The sequence below is a fragment of the Phyllobates terribilis genome, unplaced genomic scaffold (genome assembly GCF_046119375.1).
Source record: "Phyllobates terribilis strain yellow unplaced genomic scaffold, ASM4611937v1 Scaffold_2__4_contigs__length_985480577, whole genome shotgun sequence".
Lineage (NCBI taxonomy): Eukaryota > Metazoa > Chordata > Amphibia > Anura > Dendrobatidae > Phyllobates > Phyllobates terribilis.
The window spans coordinates 904,747,010-904,764,752 of record NW_027362762.1 but is presented as its reverse complement, the minus strand read 5'-3'; the positions used below and the strand labels follow the sequence as shown (position 1 = coordinate 904,764,752).

General features: G+C 47.2%; 1 protein-coding gene across 1 annotated transcript in view; it reads left to right on the top strand.

Moving 5' to 3' along the window:
- Positions 1–10,312, top strand: part of LIPI (lipase I) — an 88,337-nt gene extending 78,025 nt beyond the window's left edge. The window contains exons 9-10 of the mRNA XM_073668236.1: positions 5,844–6,017; positions 7,790–10,312. Of these exons, the coding sequence (XP_073524337.1) occupies positions 5,844–6,017; positions 7,790–7,919 (304 nt within the window). The 3' untranslated portion in view covers positions 7,920–10,312. The remainder of the gene's footprint in view (positions 1–5,843; positions 6,018–7,789) is intronic.
- The last annotated feature ends 7,431 nt before the right edge of the window (positions 10,313–17,743 follow it).

Genomic DNA, 17,743 nt, shown 5'->3' with positions numbered 1-17,743 from the left:
GCGGCTGATGGAATGCTGTCTAGGGCACCGAAACTTCGAGACGGTCCTCCTTTACCTGGACGACGTGATCGTCTATTCGAAGACCTATGAGGACCATCTAAAGCACCTGGCCGAGGTGTTCGAAGCCCTGGCAGGCTACGGCCTGAAGGTGAAACCATCGAAGTGTCACCTGCTGAAACCAAAGGTCCAGTACCTAGGGCACGTGGTAAGCGCGGAAGGAGTGGCCCCCGACCCTGACAAGGTCACGGCAATCAAGAGCTGGCCAAGCCCCTCGAACATCAAAGAGGTGAGACAGTTTCTCGGGTTGGTAGGCTACTACCGAAGGTTCATCCCCGGGTTCACTAAAATGGCAGCTCCTATGCAGGACCTCCTGATCGGACAGTCTAAGTCCCGAAGTCAAAAGCCACCCTTCAAGTGGGATAAACCGGAAGAGGAGTCCTTCCGCCAGCTAAAGATGGCCCTCACGGGGGATGAGATCCTGGCCTACCCTGATTACGGCCAGCCTTTCATTCTCCACACAGATGCCAGTAATGTGGGACTGGGAGCCGTACTGTCCCAAAACCAACAGGGCAGAGAACGGGTGATCGCATACGCCAGTCGGAAGCTGAGGCCCACCGAGAGGAACCCGGAGAATTACAGCTCCTTCAAGCTAGAATTCTTGGTGGTGGTGTGGGCCGTGACGGAACGCTTCAAGCATTACCTGGACTCCGCAAAGTTCCCTGTGTACACAGACAACAACCCGTTGACACACCTGGACAATGCAAGACTGGGTGCCCTGGAACAGCGGTGGATGGCCCGTCTCTCCAACTATGACTTCGTGATCAAGTACCGGGCAGGCAAAACCAACGCCAACGCGGACGCCCTATCAAGAATGCCTCACTTACCTGAAGGTGACGAAGACCCAGAAGAGCTGGAGGAGGTTGAACTCCCTGCGTTTCACCGGTATGGAGCCGCTCAACACTCTCACCGCGTGAAGGAGGAGGATCTAACAACTGTGATGATGAATCCCCTACCTCACCACAGCTGGGCCGAGACCCAAGATAGTGACCCTGCAGTCCGCCTAGTGAAAGATCTGCTGACCCGGGAAGATGCCCGCCTAGATCCAGATGCCCCAGAGGAAGCCAAGCAGCTATGGAAGGAGAAGAGCAAGCTGTTCCTCTACGAAGGCAAGTTGTGCAGAAGGATTGTCAACCACCGGACGCACGAGCTGACCTGGCAAGTCGTGGTCCCAAGGCGGGATGCAGCTATGGTCCTGGGGGCTTACCATGACAGAGCGGGACACTTCGGTTGGAAGAAACTGGAGTTCCTGCTAAGAGGAAGATTCTTTTGGGTCGGCATGAGAGGAGCTGTAGAAAAATGGTGCAGAGACTGTGGCCCTTGTCACCTGAGGAGGAAGGACCGCACCAGCCAGAAGACACCCTTGAGGCCCATTGTCACCACGCAGCCTCTTCAGCTGGTAGCTCTGAACCATGTCAAATTGGCTCCCAGCCGGTCAGGATACATCTATGCCCTGACAATCGTGGACCACTATTCCCGTTTTCTAGTGGTGGTCCCGGTAAAGGACTTGACAGCCCAAACAGCGGCCAGAGCCTTCCAGCAATACTTCTGCCGTCCACACGGGTATCCGGAACAGGTCCTGACAGACCAGGGTCCAGCGTTCGAAGCTGAAATCTTCCAGGAGTTCTGAAACCTCTATGGCTGTAAGAAGATTCGGACAACGCCTTACCACCCTCAAACCAACGGGATGTGTGAGAAGATGAACAATATAGTCATTGATCTCCTGAAGACGTTGCCCCTGGAGGAACGCAGCCTGTGGCCAGAAAAATTGCCGGACCTGGTAGACATGTACAACAACATCCCGGTGAACGCTACAAACTGCACCCCGGCTTACCTGATGCGAGCTAGACCAGGTAAGCTGCCCTTAGACCTTGAGATGGGAGTCCTAATACCTGAGGACACCTCCCCGGATGCGGACTGGGATACGGAAAGGCAACTGCAGTACAAGAAGGTACAGGAGAGTGTGGAGAAGAGCCTGGCCCAGGTGAGAGAGAAGCAAGAAAAACTCTTCAACCAACACGCCCCTGCTGGTCCCCTAGAACCTGGTAAGCAGCAAGTCCTGAAGCGGAAGAGAAGGCTACATAAGTTGGACGACCAGTGGGAAAGGGAACCCTACACCGTACTGCAGTCTGACCACGACAACCCAAAGGTGTGCGTAATCACCAAGGACGGAGGAGAAACCACTAGTGTCGTCTCCAGAGACCACCTCAAAAGGTGCCCCGAGCAACTCCGTAGTGCAGAAGAGGATCAGAGTGACCTTGAACCCGCAGAGGACAAGGAAGAAATGATCAGCACCGTCCTCGGAGAGTTCCCTCAGTCCTGGACTCGCATAAATGATGCCATAGTGGTACCCGTCCTGCATTTCCTGCAACCGGCCCAGCAACAACCAACACCGGAGCCGGAAGGTGAAGAGGAGCAAGCGGTTCCAGAGGCAGAAGAGCCTGTACCAGCAGCCCAGGAGAGTCAACCCTCTGCTGACAATGAGCCTGCCATGCCTGCGGTAAGCCAAAGGACCCGCAGACAGCTGCCTGCCCTACCTGTAAGCCCAGCTGACAGCTGTACCCCTAACGCTAGTGGGGAAAGCCAGGTTGGTCCACCACCAGACAGTGGGTTAAGGAGGTCAACCAGGAGCACAAAGGGGCAGATACCCGCTCGCTGGAAAATATAGAGTGTACTAAAATTGTAAATAACCCTGTTGCAAAATGTTGAAATGTTTGCCAAGTTACCTGCGTGATTATTAATAGCGTGTTTCAGTTTCTTGCAGCTACCGTAAGGACTCAAAGGTTATGGACTTTTTATAACCGGGACCTTGTATGGACTGCGTTTGGAGCCTAACCCAGGAATGAACTAAGACTGTAAAGGACTTGGGGTAGGACAGACCCCCACCTGGTTAAGGCTCCCCGTTGTGCTGGTGATATGGACACCCGGTCACAGGCCACACTGTGACCTTAAGAACGTCGTCGTCTGTCTATTAATGTTTTATTGTTATGCATGTTATTCTTTATTTCCTGTTTAGTCCCGGAGTACTAAATTTCACTAGGGGGGAATGTGTCACCCTGACCTGGATGCCACAAGTGTAATTAAAGCTGTGTCTGAGAGCAAGGGGGAGGTTCTCTAGTCAGGGGAACATTAGCATGCAATGCCTCCTGTCTCAGGCCAGTAGGGGGAGCAGGCTGCCCCTATAAAAGCTGGTACTGAGGGCAGGGTTAGCGAGAACTGGACGACCTATCTGAGGATTCAGGTCCCAGAGCAGAGAGGGACAGTTGTGTTGCACCTAAGAGGAAGTGTGGCAGGAGGAGAGCCACAAGCCAGAGACAAGAGGCGAAGAGAGCCTGTCTTGGCAGAGAAAAGACTTAACTTTACCAGACTTTGGTGTCTGAGGCTGGAAGGATTCCACATCCCCCAGCAGAGAACCAGTCTGCAAGGGACTGTACTTTACTTGGCCTAAGAAGCCTGGAGGTCCTGCCACAACCGAAGGGACCAGTAAAGCCGTACAAGGCTGGAAGCAGAAAGGAACCCACGTCGCAGGCCATACAGGCGAGAATACACGGAAAGCTCGGAAACGTGGGCTGTTACCCTATCAGGAGGAGATAGCCAGAAGGAGCACAGAAAGCACAGTAGGCCTACACCCTCACCCTGACCAGGGCCAATTTCCCCATTGCTCTCAGACATCCAGTTCCCCTCCTAGCCGGGACTGTGTGTGGGTCAATTTACCTGTTTTAGTAAAGACCCTGGACTGCAACCTGTTGTCTGTGTGCTCCTTGCTCCTCCAGCACTACCAGCACTGGGACTCTCACTACCATCACTCCCACCATCCACTACACTGCCCTGGGGCCGCACTCTTCCCGTGGGGAGTCACACCATCCCAGCTGCACACTTCATCAGCCCCAGCAGTCTGCCTTGCAGCGGCGGTACCTAATGACCACAAATCCACGGGTGGCGTAGTCGGACATTATCAGCAGAACATAGCAGACTACCATTGGCCTGACCACCCTGAGCCACGGAACCGGGTTGCCACTGCTACTCCCATCGTTTCCCTAATTGCCCGGATCCGAGTGCCCCATGGCCCAGGGGGCGAGTCACTGGGACTAGCCCACAAGGAAGCTGGTGAATTCCCTGGTGGGCCGCTCTGCAGGACTTGACCCCAAACTCTGTACATGAGATATAGTTGGCATAGTAAACTGAATGCAGTATGTACAGAAAAACTGTTAGGCATTGGGTGTTTGCTGGATTTGAAATGGGTTCAGAACCATCAGTGGATACTGTGGTCTCCCATTTCAGTCCAGCTGGGGCGGATGCTGCTCAGCATCGTCGTCGGGCCCAACGCCTAGCTGGTGCACGAGATGTACAGGTTGTCTCTTGGGTCTTTGTTCCTAGCAACATGAAGGATAGGTTGCGGAGGGAAACAGTGCTGCTGCAGCCTAAGTCCAGGATTCTCTGCACTGAGCATGCCCGTGACATGGCGGACCGTGATTGGTGGTTTGGGAGTCAGCTGACCCTGTGACCTGGCACCGCCTGATTGGTCGCGGGTGATGTCACCAATAGTGCGACGGTGGGCAGGGCTTAATCTTTAAAAAGCCCGCCCACAAACATGGCGGTGGCTCTGATCATTGAGCAGTGATGGTGTTGTGTGGACGCTTGGTCGTTTGAGCTCCACGTGTGCTTTAGCTTGATTCAGGCAGGTTTAGCGGGGGATAGGCAGCCTTAGATGGAGGGAGGCAGGTAGCTTCGTCTGACAGTCTGGCTCCGACAAAGGGGTCGCCATACACCCCGAGCAGTCTGCAGACGCCATATTCCCAGCACCGCCTGTAAGCCACGTGGAGAGATACTCCTCAGTCCTCTAGCACGCCGGCTGGGAGCACCCACGCATCCTACCGCCTGCTGTGTAGTCTCTGTGCTGTAACAGGATTACAGATACATTATTTATCGCACATCTCTCGTGCAGTTAACGGAGATAGTGCGAATCCCTATTCCCATTCCAGGGTGCAGTAACACGGAGGGGATTGTTATTTCAGTTGGTTTGTTTTACCTTCTCACCCGGAAGGTGATCAGCCGCAGTCCACCAGGCTGCATCGCGGACCCCGGGTTCGGTTGCTTTCCATTATTTAATAAAGTTGTTTGCAACCGTCCCCTTAACACAAACAAACTACCTAGTTTACTATTATATAGAAGCACAGGCACATATTTGAACAAGGGTCCAATAATAGCTGAACAGAATCAATATTACTTGTGAATCCTTTGCAACCCCAGTCTAACACAGGAAGCATGAATAACACATTTCATTTTAGTGTCCTATTTACTTATCTGAAGGAAGATCAAGCAGGTAGAAAGGAGCAATGTTCTTTGGGAAAATGTATGCAAAATATCTCATCTCTTCTCCAAAAGGAAGATGATCTTTTCTATTGCCTTCTCTAGGCATCTGCCATTCATGTCCCCGTCTGGCCATATGGAGAGACTTGTAACATTTGTTCTTGCTCCTCGTCTTTTGTCAATCAGTTGTCAATCAAGGTTGAACAGCTTGTATTGCACACAACCAGTGTAAAACATGAATATTTACAGGTTATTTTCATTGGTTGATGTATGAGAGAAAATGTCTTGAACATATGAGACATAAGACCCCTAACGACAAGCTGGAACATCCCCAGCCTTGAAGCTGTTACCATTTTGGGGTATACTTTTATAGTTGTCTTAAACTAAATTTGCTATTTTAATACTTTGACTCTATTATGTATTAAAATATAATTATACTTTACGACTTATGTTTTGTTTTTGTTTATTTTTTGTAGAGATCCTACCACATTTGAGCAAAATAAAGAGGTTACCTTGCTGGCCAAGTTTCATCAGGAGCCTGAAGAAATTTCAAAAATGTCTTTAATGTTTACCACTGGTACTGTCATTGGACCAAAATACAAACTGCGAGTCCTAAGGATGAGGCTCAGATCTACTTTTAATCCTGACAGGTGATATATCTTATCAGTAACATGACTGGCTAACCTGTTTAATTAAACAAAGGCCAAAAATATCCAAAGAGATTGTCCAGTTTCATGCAGCACAATACCAAGCACAAATCTTGCAATATGTTCAGTCATTTTCAATAAGATGTAAACTAGTTTTTTGTCCATGCTGGAAGAAGCTGAAGTTGCTTGTGTTAAAGGGGTATTCTCAAGTTTAGAAGTTATTCGGGGATAGGGGTAACTTGACGATTGCTGCCACCCCACCAATCCTGATAACTGGGAGCTTTGAAGAGCTCTGTGTGAATGGAACGGTGGCCAATCTTTTGCTTATTTCAATCATTCTGGGACCATCAGAGATAGCTAAGTGCTTCGTTTAACTGGTCTTCGGCACTCCCATAAGAATGAAAGTGTAATGCTGGTGGCTGTGGACCCACTACACCTTCGGCCTGCTTACCCTGGAGTGACTAAGTGACTATCGGGTATTCACTAGAGCCTCTGATGGTGAGGGTAGGCTTGGCCTCCGCCACCAGTAGTCATCAGGTACCACTCCAAGTCAGTCCCCAGGTCTGAAGCAGCTGACTGGAGGGTCAGAGACACAGGTACGAGGTACAGGAGGGCGAAGGAAAAGATGTGGTCAGACAATCCGAGGTCAGGGCAGGCAACACAGGTTTGATACACGTAGCTGACGTCAGGAGCAGAGAGATCCAACAGGATGGGTAAACAAGCAAGGTCGATAACAGGAGTAACAATACAAACAAGCGCAGGACACTAGCAGACTAACTAGGAACCAAGAACCAACGTTCAGGCAAGGACTGGTAGGCCAGGGAATCTTATCTCTGCAGGACACAGCAGGGTTAAATTCCTGTAGAGACTGGCCGTGCACCCCTATAGCCAGGTGGAAACAGCAAGAAGATGCATCTGTGCTGAGGAGTGCTACAACAGGCAAACTCAGCGAGATGGCCTGACATGTGGAGAAGCCATGCAGTGATCACAATGAATAGGGCAGTGCTGAGGAGGCGTGTGTGTTTCCGCCATGACAGAAAGGAGCAATAATGCACATGATCAACTTCCGCTCCATTCACATGGAACTCTTCAAAGAACTGGTTCTCGGGATCAGAGGTTGCACCAGCGATTGGACCCCCAGCGATCAGGAAGTTACAGACTATCCAATGGATAGGGAATAACTTCTAAACTTGAGAGTACCCCTTTAATGTCCACATACACATGTGATAGCTATTGACTGAATGAATGCTCAGCCATCAGCTAGGTCTCCCGACTCCCTTATACATACACATGAAGTTTTAGCACAGCTGACATTGCTGTGTTTTCAAAGGGTTGAGCGGAGAAGGCCCCTGCCAGACAGCACTAGTGACTGCTTATCTCCCAGGAAATAAAGTAGCCCAACCCTTATCTACCACGGCATCATCTGTCTGGGTATAGTCGGTGGGCCCCCATATACATTAGACTGTTGGCCGTTACCGAAGGGTTGGCCAAACTGTAGTCTAATAATCTGCTTATTTCTAATCAAAGTGCGCTCTGAAAAGCTTGCATAGAAAGTATAGAAAGTCTCTCCAATCACATATTGTCACTGTGCTCACTCTTGGGCTACAATGTTTGGGAAGGATGTATTATGGAAGATGCATTACCCATTCATAAAAGCAGGATACAGGACACACAGGTCCAGGAACAGTTTCTTCAATTATAATGCATTTTATAGAGATGGAGGTGAATCATGAGCAAGTATATCAGGAATAACCTATTAAAATTTGCATTTACAGGGAAATGCTCTGCCGCTACGACTTTGTCCTTGTTGAAAATGTTGAAATAGATTTCCTGCCTATTCCATGTGAAAACTCCAATTTTTTTACTTCCTGTTGCGCAGAGGAGGGAGATGAATGCCCGGCATAAGGGAACATCGATGCTATTTTAACCAAAGATGTTGAATGCACTTGTTGATGATAGACATTGTCAAAGAGGAAGAGGAAGAGGAAGATGGACTCATCACATCAGCCGCCGAGTAGTTACGGATTATCTAGGATACGTTCAAGGACCCTACTGTCTTTATGAGTATGAGAATGACATCCATTTAGCCATTCCATATATTTTTTTACTTATGTTAATGTGAAGATCACTTGTAAGTAAAGATGATTTTTATATATATATATATATATATATATATATATATATATATAAGAACTATTTCAGCAAATTCTCTATTTTTGATCACATAAAGTAAGTTAACTTGAATTATATTTGTATATTTTTTGTACATCCAACTTTTTTTTTTAGCAAGTCACGCAGTCATATAAAGCATCTTGGAAATTGTATGGTGTCAACCTCTGCATTTCACATAATGAATTAATGAATGTATATTGTACATTTATATGTATGTGTAATATATAAAATGTTGTGTGTGTGTCTATATGTATGTGTATATATATATATTTATATATATATCTATATATATATATATATATAGTTTATATATGTATGTGTTTTGTGTATGTATTTTTGCAAAAATATTTACTGTATTTCAATGTACATATTTCTCTAATATATAATTTGTAAAATATTGTCACTGTGTTTAGAAAAGTGCGATAATACCAGTAAAGTTGCTGCATGTTACCTAAAAAAAACAAAACCGTTTTCAGTCTTGCTTCCATGGCCTGTCCTCTTGACTACTCTCTTTATTAGGGCTCATACACCTGTCAGTTTTTAATGTATGAGTGGTATCTGTTTTCCATGGATAGCACTTGAATCTATGAGAGTTTATGAGACTGTTCACATTACTGTGATTTTTTTGTGAACCGGGTAGTATGTGCAAAATCACAAGGACATGCCTAATATTGATCCGAGTGTCGAATTAAAATTGGTAATGCAAGTCTATGGGTCCATGAAAAAATCGGACAGCATTAAGATACCAGTGCAAAAGGGTGAATTGTACAGCAAATCTGCACATTTTACATACAGATTGGGCAACCGATTTCTTGCTAAATCTGCTGCGGTATATACAGCAGAAATTCCACCCCAAATGCATGTAGCCTAAGAGAGTATATAGAGCTAGAGCGCTGAATGCATCTACATATTGACGTATCAGTATGGCCAGCGGCAGCCACTACTCAGCCGTAATAGCTGATCACCTTGAGCTGATGAGTTGGTCTACCGATGACGAGCTGAAGGATGGGAAGGCAGCATTGAAAAAGGAGTTGCCTTTTTGAGACAAACCCTTTCACACTGGCTGAGATAGCAGTTGGTAAATTTTAGGCTCACATTTATCACTTATGTTAAAGATGTTAACTCCTTTCTGCCGCATCCAATTTTCATTTTTTTGCTCATGTTTTTTTCTCCCCATTTCCCAAGAATCATAACTTTCGAACTTTTCCATTGTCAAAGCCATATGAGAGCTTGATTTTTGCAAAACAAGTTGTAGTTTTGAACGACCCTATTCATTTTACCATACAATGTACTAAAGATGGGAAAAAAATCCAAGTGTTGTGAAATGGTGAATAAAACACAGTTCACTATAGTTTCTTGAGTTTTGATTTTACAGTGTTCATTGTCCGGTAAAAATAACGGTCAGTATTATTACAGTGAATGATGTAAAAATATGAGTACTTTAAAATTTGCCCCCCAAAAATTGTTTGACTTTTTGTGTAGCCATTTTCTGAGATCTGTAACGTTTTTACTTTGTTGTCAATGAAACTGTATGAGCTCTTGTTTTTTGCCTGAATTTTTTATTGGCACCATGTGCAGTACACACAACATTTTGATCTCTTTTTATTGCATTGTGTGGATGAGATTTGGCATCTGAAAAAATAAACATTTCTGGTGTTTTGATTTTATGCCATTGTTTTGCTTTATGGCATTTACTATGTGGGTTAAATAATTTTATATTTTGATAGTTTTTTTGTTTAATTTTTTTATTTTTTTTATTTCTTTACTCCTTGCCTTCACAGCCAATTTTAATTTTTGCACTTTAGTTTTTTTTTCTCCCCTTCTTCCAAGAAGCATAACTTATTTCTGTCAGCATAGTCATATGAGGGATTGTTTTTCATGGGGCGAAGAGTAGTTTTGAATGACACCATTCATTTTACCATATAAATGTACTGAAAAGTACGAAAGGCGTTTAAAACAGGATGAAAACGTGAAAAAAAAAGTTTTATTTTAACGGTGTTCATTGTAGAATAAAGATGACCTAGCAGCTGAATTCTCCAGGTCACTACAATTTTCGAAATACCAGTTTTGCTCGAATTATTTATTTTAATAAGTAGTAAAATTTCAGATGCTTGTAAAAAAAAAAAGCACAAAAAAATGGTTTGTATCTCCATTTTCCTAGCATATTTTTATTTTTTGTCTAAGGAGCAGAGTGAGGGCTTGTTTTTTGCGTAACTAGATGATTTTTTTATTCATTCCAATTTTGGGGTACATATAGATGGTTTGACTCCTTTTCGCGTTCCTTTTATGGTTCCTTTGTAGTACCTGATACAACGAGAATCTCCATACTCTACCGGCAGCAAAACATTTGAAAATTGTTAAATATTTAAATCTGTACAAAATTGTATTTTTTTCAAGTGATAATAATTTTCTATTAAATGATCTATTTAGGATAAAATGTGGTAGTTTGTGTCCAGTTTGAAAATATCTGAGAATATATGATCAAATACATCAAAATCGGCTTATGACACTTTACTTCATATATCATTTTAATCCTCTAAAATTTAAGTGGTGATCCTCTTGATTGTGGCTACTTACCAGTCCAATCTTATGTTGCAGAAAACAATTGGTATTAATTTAAGAGGTTTATTCACAAATCTACAGGTACAACAAAACTCAGGCAGTAGGGTCATAGCAGCATTGACTTATGAAAAGGCTTTCAATTCGGTTGAGTGATTCTTTATTTGTAAGGTCCAAAACCACTTGAGTAGTCCAAATTTTTTTGTTTTCAAATTGATCTACTTATCATACTTAAAAAGGTTGTTTAATACTTTAACACTGATGACCCATCCTTAGGATAGGTCATCAATGTCTGGTTGTGGGTGTGCGACCCCCGGCACCCCCGCCGACAAGCAGTTCCAGGTTCCAATGGCGGCCGGAAGTGCTGAGTTGAATACCTCCCAATCAACCCCAGACAGCCACTCCCTGCTAGTTTGAAGAGCAGAATGGACAACATCCCACCACTGCATAGTGCCAAACACCACAGCATCCTGCATTGCCTGGCAACCGGAGAAATCAGTGAGAGACATGGCGTCCCGCGTCCTCACACATCATACAACACCAGAACACCAGAACGTGATGCTCCATAAGATTGGAACAGTCTCTGTGCATGTGTAGCACCCTGAGGGCTCGGTTGCTACAGAGGTATTGCATCTCACCTAGAGGTGTGATATCTCACTTCCAGGTAAGGATGGAGTGTGGATCAGTACCCCGACAGCTGCATGCACTATACCACATTTCCGGGGGGCAGGGCGACCGATATGCCCCTAAGTTGGGCACGACAGTCCCTGTCCCTGGCTGGAGTGGGGGGAGGGAACACCTAGGAAGGGGGAACCCTGTAGTGCAGGGGCAGAGAGGAAGCAGTTCCTGAATTCACAGAGAGAGAGATATAAAAGGTGGGGGCCATCTTAGAGCAGCAGTCAGTCAGAGGAGGAAAAGAGCAGGAGCAGGGCTCTGTGGAGCTCTGCTCCAGGAGGTGGGCCTAGCCCAAGACAGAGAGAAGACAGGAAGCAGGGCTGCTGCATGGGCTCTGCTCCACAGGCAGGTTCTGTCAGGAGGCCTGGGCCTGAAGGAAGAGGGAAGAAGGAAGGGGAGCGGAGGAGGCTCCAGGAACACAGAGGAAAGAAGGGACCCCAGGGGTGTGGACCGGCTGGTAGCCACCATACGCCCGTATCTACCTGCGTAGAGGGGTCAGGCCAAGGGGGGAGACCGGTCCCCGAAACTAGTGGAGGCGGGGAACTACCCTCAACTAGAAACCGGAGGCTGCGACATTTCAAGTGGCGCAGCCCCTTGCTACACCCGCTAGGAAGGCACCATATAGGGTCCAGGCAAATGGAATGCACGTTTGCCCGCCAAGGCCTGAGGCAGCTGGACAGAAGCGTGGTCACTGGTGGGGTACGACAGGCCAGAGGAAGGACACATAAAGGGGGTCCTGTGAAACCCTCCGGAGATACCTGGGAGTTTGCCGAGCCCCTCACCTGGTGAGCACAGTGCGACGTGGGCAGCCGTTACCTGCAGTAGTGGTCTGGATAATAAGAACTGTGAGTAAAGACCCTGGACTGCATCACTGACTGTGTCGTCACTGCTACTCCTGCACAACACCAGCCTCAGTGGTCTGCCCTGCAGCGGCAGTTCATCCTGACCGCAATCCACGGGTGGCGTAGTTGGACAATTTATAAATAATAACAAACACCATAAATAGACTGCCATTTTGTTTGACCACCCTGAGCCACGGACCGGGTCACCGCCACGTGGAGACTACAACCCTCAGCATCCCACAAAAGGCCCGGTTCCGGGTTCCCCACACGGCCCAGGGGGCCGTCACATGCGTAGCAGTTTCGCCTCCAGGGTCAGGACAATGGCGGCGCCTGCAACCGGAGTAGCATAGCACTGGACCTGCTCCATTCCCAGGTGGGAGCACAGAACCACGATTTCTAACAGTACCCCCTTTCCTTAGGAGAGACCTCCAGGATCTCACCACTCATCTTGTCCAGAAACCTACAAGTGTCTATTGTTTAGGGCGAACTCTGCAAAGGCTAAGTATGATCCCCAATCATGCAGAGTATGGGAGCAAAAACATCTTAGATAGGACTCAAGACACTGGTTGGTTCGCTCCGTTTGCCCATTAGTTTGAGGATGGTATGCAGATGAAAATGAGAGTTCCGACCCGAGGCGTTTACAGAAAGCCCTCCAGAATCTAGAGATAAACTGGGACCCACAATCGGAGACAATATTCATAGGGACCCCATGTTATCTTACCACTTGAACAAGGAACACATCTTCCAAATCCTGCGCACTGGTCAACTGAGCCAAATAAACCAAAGGGCATTGTTTAGAAAATCGGTTCACAACAACCCGCACTGTAGTCATACCCTTGGAGTCAGGGAGATCCGTAATGAAGTCCATGGATATGTGGGACCAAGGATGTACAGGAATGGGCAAGAGGAGAAGTTTCACTTCCGGGGCGATGTGAGGCACCTTGTTCCTGGCACAGATCTTGCATGCCTTAACATAAGCTTCAACAGCCTTACCTAAGGACGGCCACCAATACTTTCTGCTCAACAGGTGACAAGTCCCCTTAATATCTGGGTGGCCTGCTGTGACCGAGTCATGACACTCGCTGAGTAAGCCCAACTGTAACTGCACTGGATCAAAGAATTTATCATGAGGTGTGCTGGACAGAGCCATCCTCTGAGCCTTAACCACCTCAAACGCTAAACTGACAGAAGAGACTACAATACCCTTTGTAAGAATGAAATCAGATTCTGTAATTTCAGACTCACTAGGACAAAGGCTCCGAGAGAGAGCATCTGCCCAAACATTCTAGGTCCCAGTGAGGTAAGAGATCGAAAAATTTAATCTGGTAAAAATCAAGGCCCATCGGGATTGTCTCGAGTTCAGCTCTTAGCATTCTTTAAAAAAACAGATTCCTATGGTCAGTAAGCACCGTGGATGGGTGCTTAGCTCTCTCAAGGAGATGTCTCCACTCTGCCAGAGCTAACTTTATGGCAAGAAGTTCATGATTGCCGATGTCATAATTGGGATTGGCAGTTGGGGGACTACTTAACAATATCCCCCCTTTGCCAGTCAATAATAGGATTATGAGTGTGAAGCCAAGGGAGACCTAACACCACAGCAATAGGAAGATCCTGTAAAATAAAAAAGCATGCCTATTCCTTATGCAGACATCCTGTGGTGATAGATACTGGCTCAGCGGTGCGATACCCAATACTCTGGGCAAGGGGAGAATTATCAAAAGAAGAAAATGTTATAGAAGCATCCAAGGAGATAAGAGGAACCTCCAACTCCTTGGCCACGGCAGCATTTAAAAAACTTCTCACCCCCCGCAATCAACAAAAGCATAATCCTCCACACTCTTACCGCTAAATGATATAATAGGTAAAAGTAATTTCTGTGCTAGCGGTACCTGAGCGCCCCAACTGGGGATCCCCGAACCCAGTTAGTCATGGTCATTTCCTGCCGGCTCCAGAGGTGGATATTCACGAACCAGATGGCGCGAGGAACTACACAAAAGACACTGTCGCCGATGCATTTTTGCTGCCTTGACTCCCGAGAGGTACCAAAGCTGCATGGGTTCTCCCTCAGCCTCAGGACCGGCACAGAGTATGGATGAATTCCGCCCGAGAATCGAGTTTTCCCGACATCTCTCTCGTGTTCTACGATCAAGTTGCACAGCTAAAGTCACGGCGGCCTTCAAAGACCAGGGAGGAGAGTGGTGCACTAGCATATATTTAATATGTTAATTTAGCCCAAATAGGAAAGTACTATGAAGAGCGGTATCATTCCACCCAGTCTCTATGGCCCACCTATGAAACTGGGAGCAGTAGTCCTCCACAGTGAGGTCCCACTGACACAATGCCTTAAGATGGGATTCAGCTAAAGCCACCTGGTCCGTTTCATCATAAATCTGCCCCATAGCCTTAAAAAACTCCACTGACGAGAGTATGGGTGAACCTGAGGGTAATGAAAATGCCCAAGACTGGGGATCCCCTCTAAGAAGGGAAATAACAACACGCACCCAAGTACCTTCATTCCCGGAGGAAGCAGGGCAGAGTTGAAAATATAATTTGCACCCCTCCTTAAAATTGTTTCCGATCGCCCCCCAAAAAATCAGGCAAGGGCACTTTAGGTTCTATGGGAATGACCCCCGCAGCAGGTCTGAGTGAGGTTAGAACTTGCCAGGGCTGACTCCGCCCATGTGGTCATGTGACTCACCAACTGCCCATGACGTACTGAACATGTTTAGTCAGTAACTGTGTGATGTACTTTTGTCACGTTTAATGAATACGTTCTGTCAGTCACAGTGTGACATAGTTCAGTCACGTTTACTAAACACGGTCAGTCAGAGTGTGATGTACTTCTGTCACATTCAGTGAACACGTTCTGTCAGTCACAGTGTGACGTACTTCTGTCACGTTTCATTCACCGTGGTACGCGGAACAGGAGACCCCTGGCTGCAGCCGCAAATAGTCGTGATGTAAGCGGAAGCAAGAGCCGGCTGCAGCCGGGGGAAATTACGTGCTGGCTGTGCGTGGTCAGTGATGTTGTCACAAGCAGTATTGACAACATGACGTAATTACAAAATTCATTAGGGGCCCCGGGGGGATACATTGGGGGGTTAATTTAAAGTAGTGCACAACCCATTTAAACACTGCTTCGCTGATTAGTCACGCCCGGTCGGCCGCATACATATTCTAGAATACCCGATGCGTTAGAATCGGGCCACCATCTAGTATATATATATATATATATATATATATATATATATATATATATATATACTGTATATAAGGCTCAAAAGTTCACATACCCAGAATTTTTCCTTTCTTGGCCTTGTTTCAGAGAATATGAATAATAGCAACAAAACTTTTTCTCCACTCATGGTTATTGGTTGGGTGAAGCCATTTATTGTCAAACTACTGTGTTTTCTCTTTAAATCTTAATGACAACCAAAAACATCCAAATGACCCTGATCAAAAGTTCACATACTGATTTTGGCCTGATAACATGCACAGAATTTGACACAAATGGGTTTGAATGGCTACTAAAGGTAACATCCTCACCTGTAACCTGTTTGCTTGTAATCAGTGTGTGCATAAAAGCTGAGTGAGTTTCTGGGATCCAGACAGACTCTTGCATCTTTCATCCAACCACTGACATTTCTGGATTGTGAGTCATGGGGAAAGCAAAAGAATGGTCAACGGATCTACGGGAAAAGGTAGTTGAACTGTATAACACAGGAAAGGGATGCAAAAAAATATCCAAGTGACGCGCCCCTGGGCCTTCTGTGTCGTGCGGCATCGCGTGCACGGGGGCTTACCCGGAGCTGGATCAGATGGGGGTAGTAGTCTCGTGGCGGTGACCCGGTCCGTGCCCAGGGAGTCAAACTAAGTGGCGAGTCTATTAGCAGTAGATGTTGGATGACTACGCCACCCGTTGAATGCAGCTTTGGAGCTGCCGCTGCAGGGCAGACCGCTGAGGCCGGTGGAAGGATGGTGCAGCAGGGATGGTATAACCCCCAACGGGAGGGGTATGGCCTCAGGGCAGCCGAAGTGGATGATGGGGGTAGCAGGAACCACTCAGAGACGATGCGTGTAGTTCAGGGTCTTTACTGGTGACAAAGATAGACCCTCCTGGAGTACTTGCTAGCGATCGGGGCCTGGTCAGTCCTTGAGCAGATGGGATCTCCCCTGGCCAGGCGGAGTTGTAGGCCTTCCCAGCTAACTGTACTCTTCTGGCTACCTTGCTAGAGGCGGGTAAAAGTAGCCCACGTCCCTGAGTGTACCGTGTGGTGCTCACCCGTATGGCCGGTGACTCGGGGCCTTCTAATGGCTTCCGCTCCACGATGGCGGTGCTGGTCCCACGCGTGTGACCGTGCCTTCGGGTTTCTGGGCCAGAGGACCTGCAATCCCCTGCCGGTCGGTTTCTGCTGCTGGGTAAGGATTAGTCCCCACAGCCTCGGACTCCGGGTCCGGTGATAACTTCTCAGTCAGGGCGAGCTCTGCAGCTGCCAGCCCCTGACTCCTTGTAGCACTGCTCCCACAGAGCTTCTGTTGTTTCTTCCTATGCTGCTTCTCTTCTCTACTCTTGTTCTCTCTCTCCCCGCCCTGCCTCAGCCCCCAGGATTATATAGGGGAAGTTCTTCCCCTCCGAGGACTGGGCAGGAGGTGTGGCATGCATAAGATCCCTGACCAAGAGACCTCCCACCTGCTCTCAGACATAATATTGCTATTATTGTGGAGACCAGACCCCTGGGGTGCCACATTCCCCCCTAGTGAAATTTAGTACTCCGGGACTAAACATATTTTACAAAAACATAACAGGGTATAACAACAACAATAAAATACAATAAGGAAACACATAAAGATGGTCACGGTGTGTCCGCAACCGGGTGCAGTCTTTGAAGAAAACAAAGGTGTCCATTTCACCAAAACAGGGAGACGTAACCAGGTAGGGGTCTGTCCTGCCCCGAGTCCTTAACAGTCTTTAGTCCGCCCTGGGTTACGCTCCAACTATACACAAAGGATTCCCGGTAAATCCACCAAAGACTCCTGTAAATAACTAGAAACACAAAATTATACACAAGCAACAATAACAGATAAACATTAATAAAATAACTTAAACACTTAGATCCTCCACCGTACGGGCAGCTGGCCTCTAGTGACCCTAGTGGACCTACGAAGCTGGTTGACTGGTCCTGAGCTACAGGGTATAGGAGCTGTCAAGGGTAAACTGGGCAGCCGTCTACGGACCCTTTGGCTCACTAGGGGTATGGCAGGCTCACTATAAGCAGAGGGTTGATCCTCCTGGTCTGCTTGTGTGGAGTCTTCTGCCTCCTGGACCAGCTGTTCTTCCAGCTCTACCGGTTGCTCTGTAAGTACTTGGGATTCTGGTTGGAGGAACGTGAGGACGGGTACCACAACTGCACCATTGACTTGAGTCCAGGACCGAGGGAAGTCTCCGAGCACAGTACTAACCATATCTTTCCCTTCCTCTAC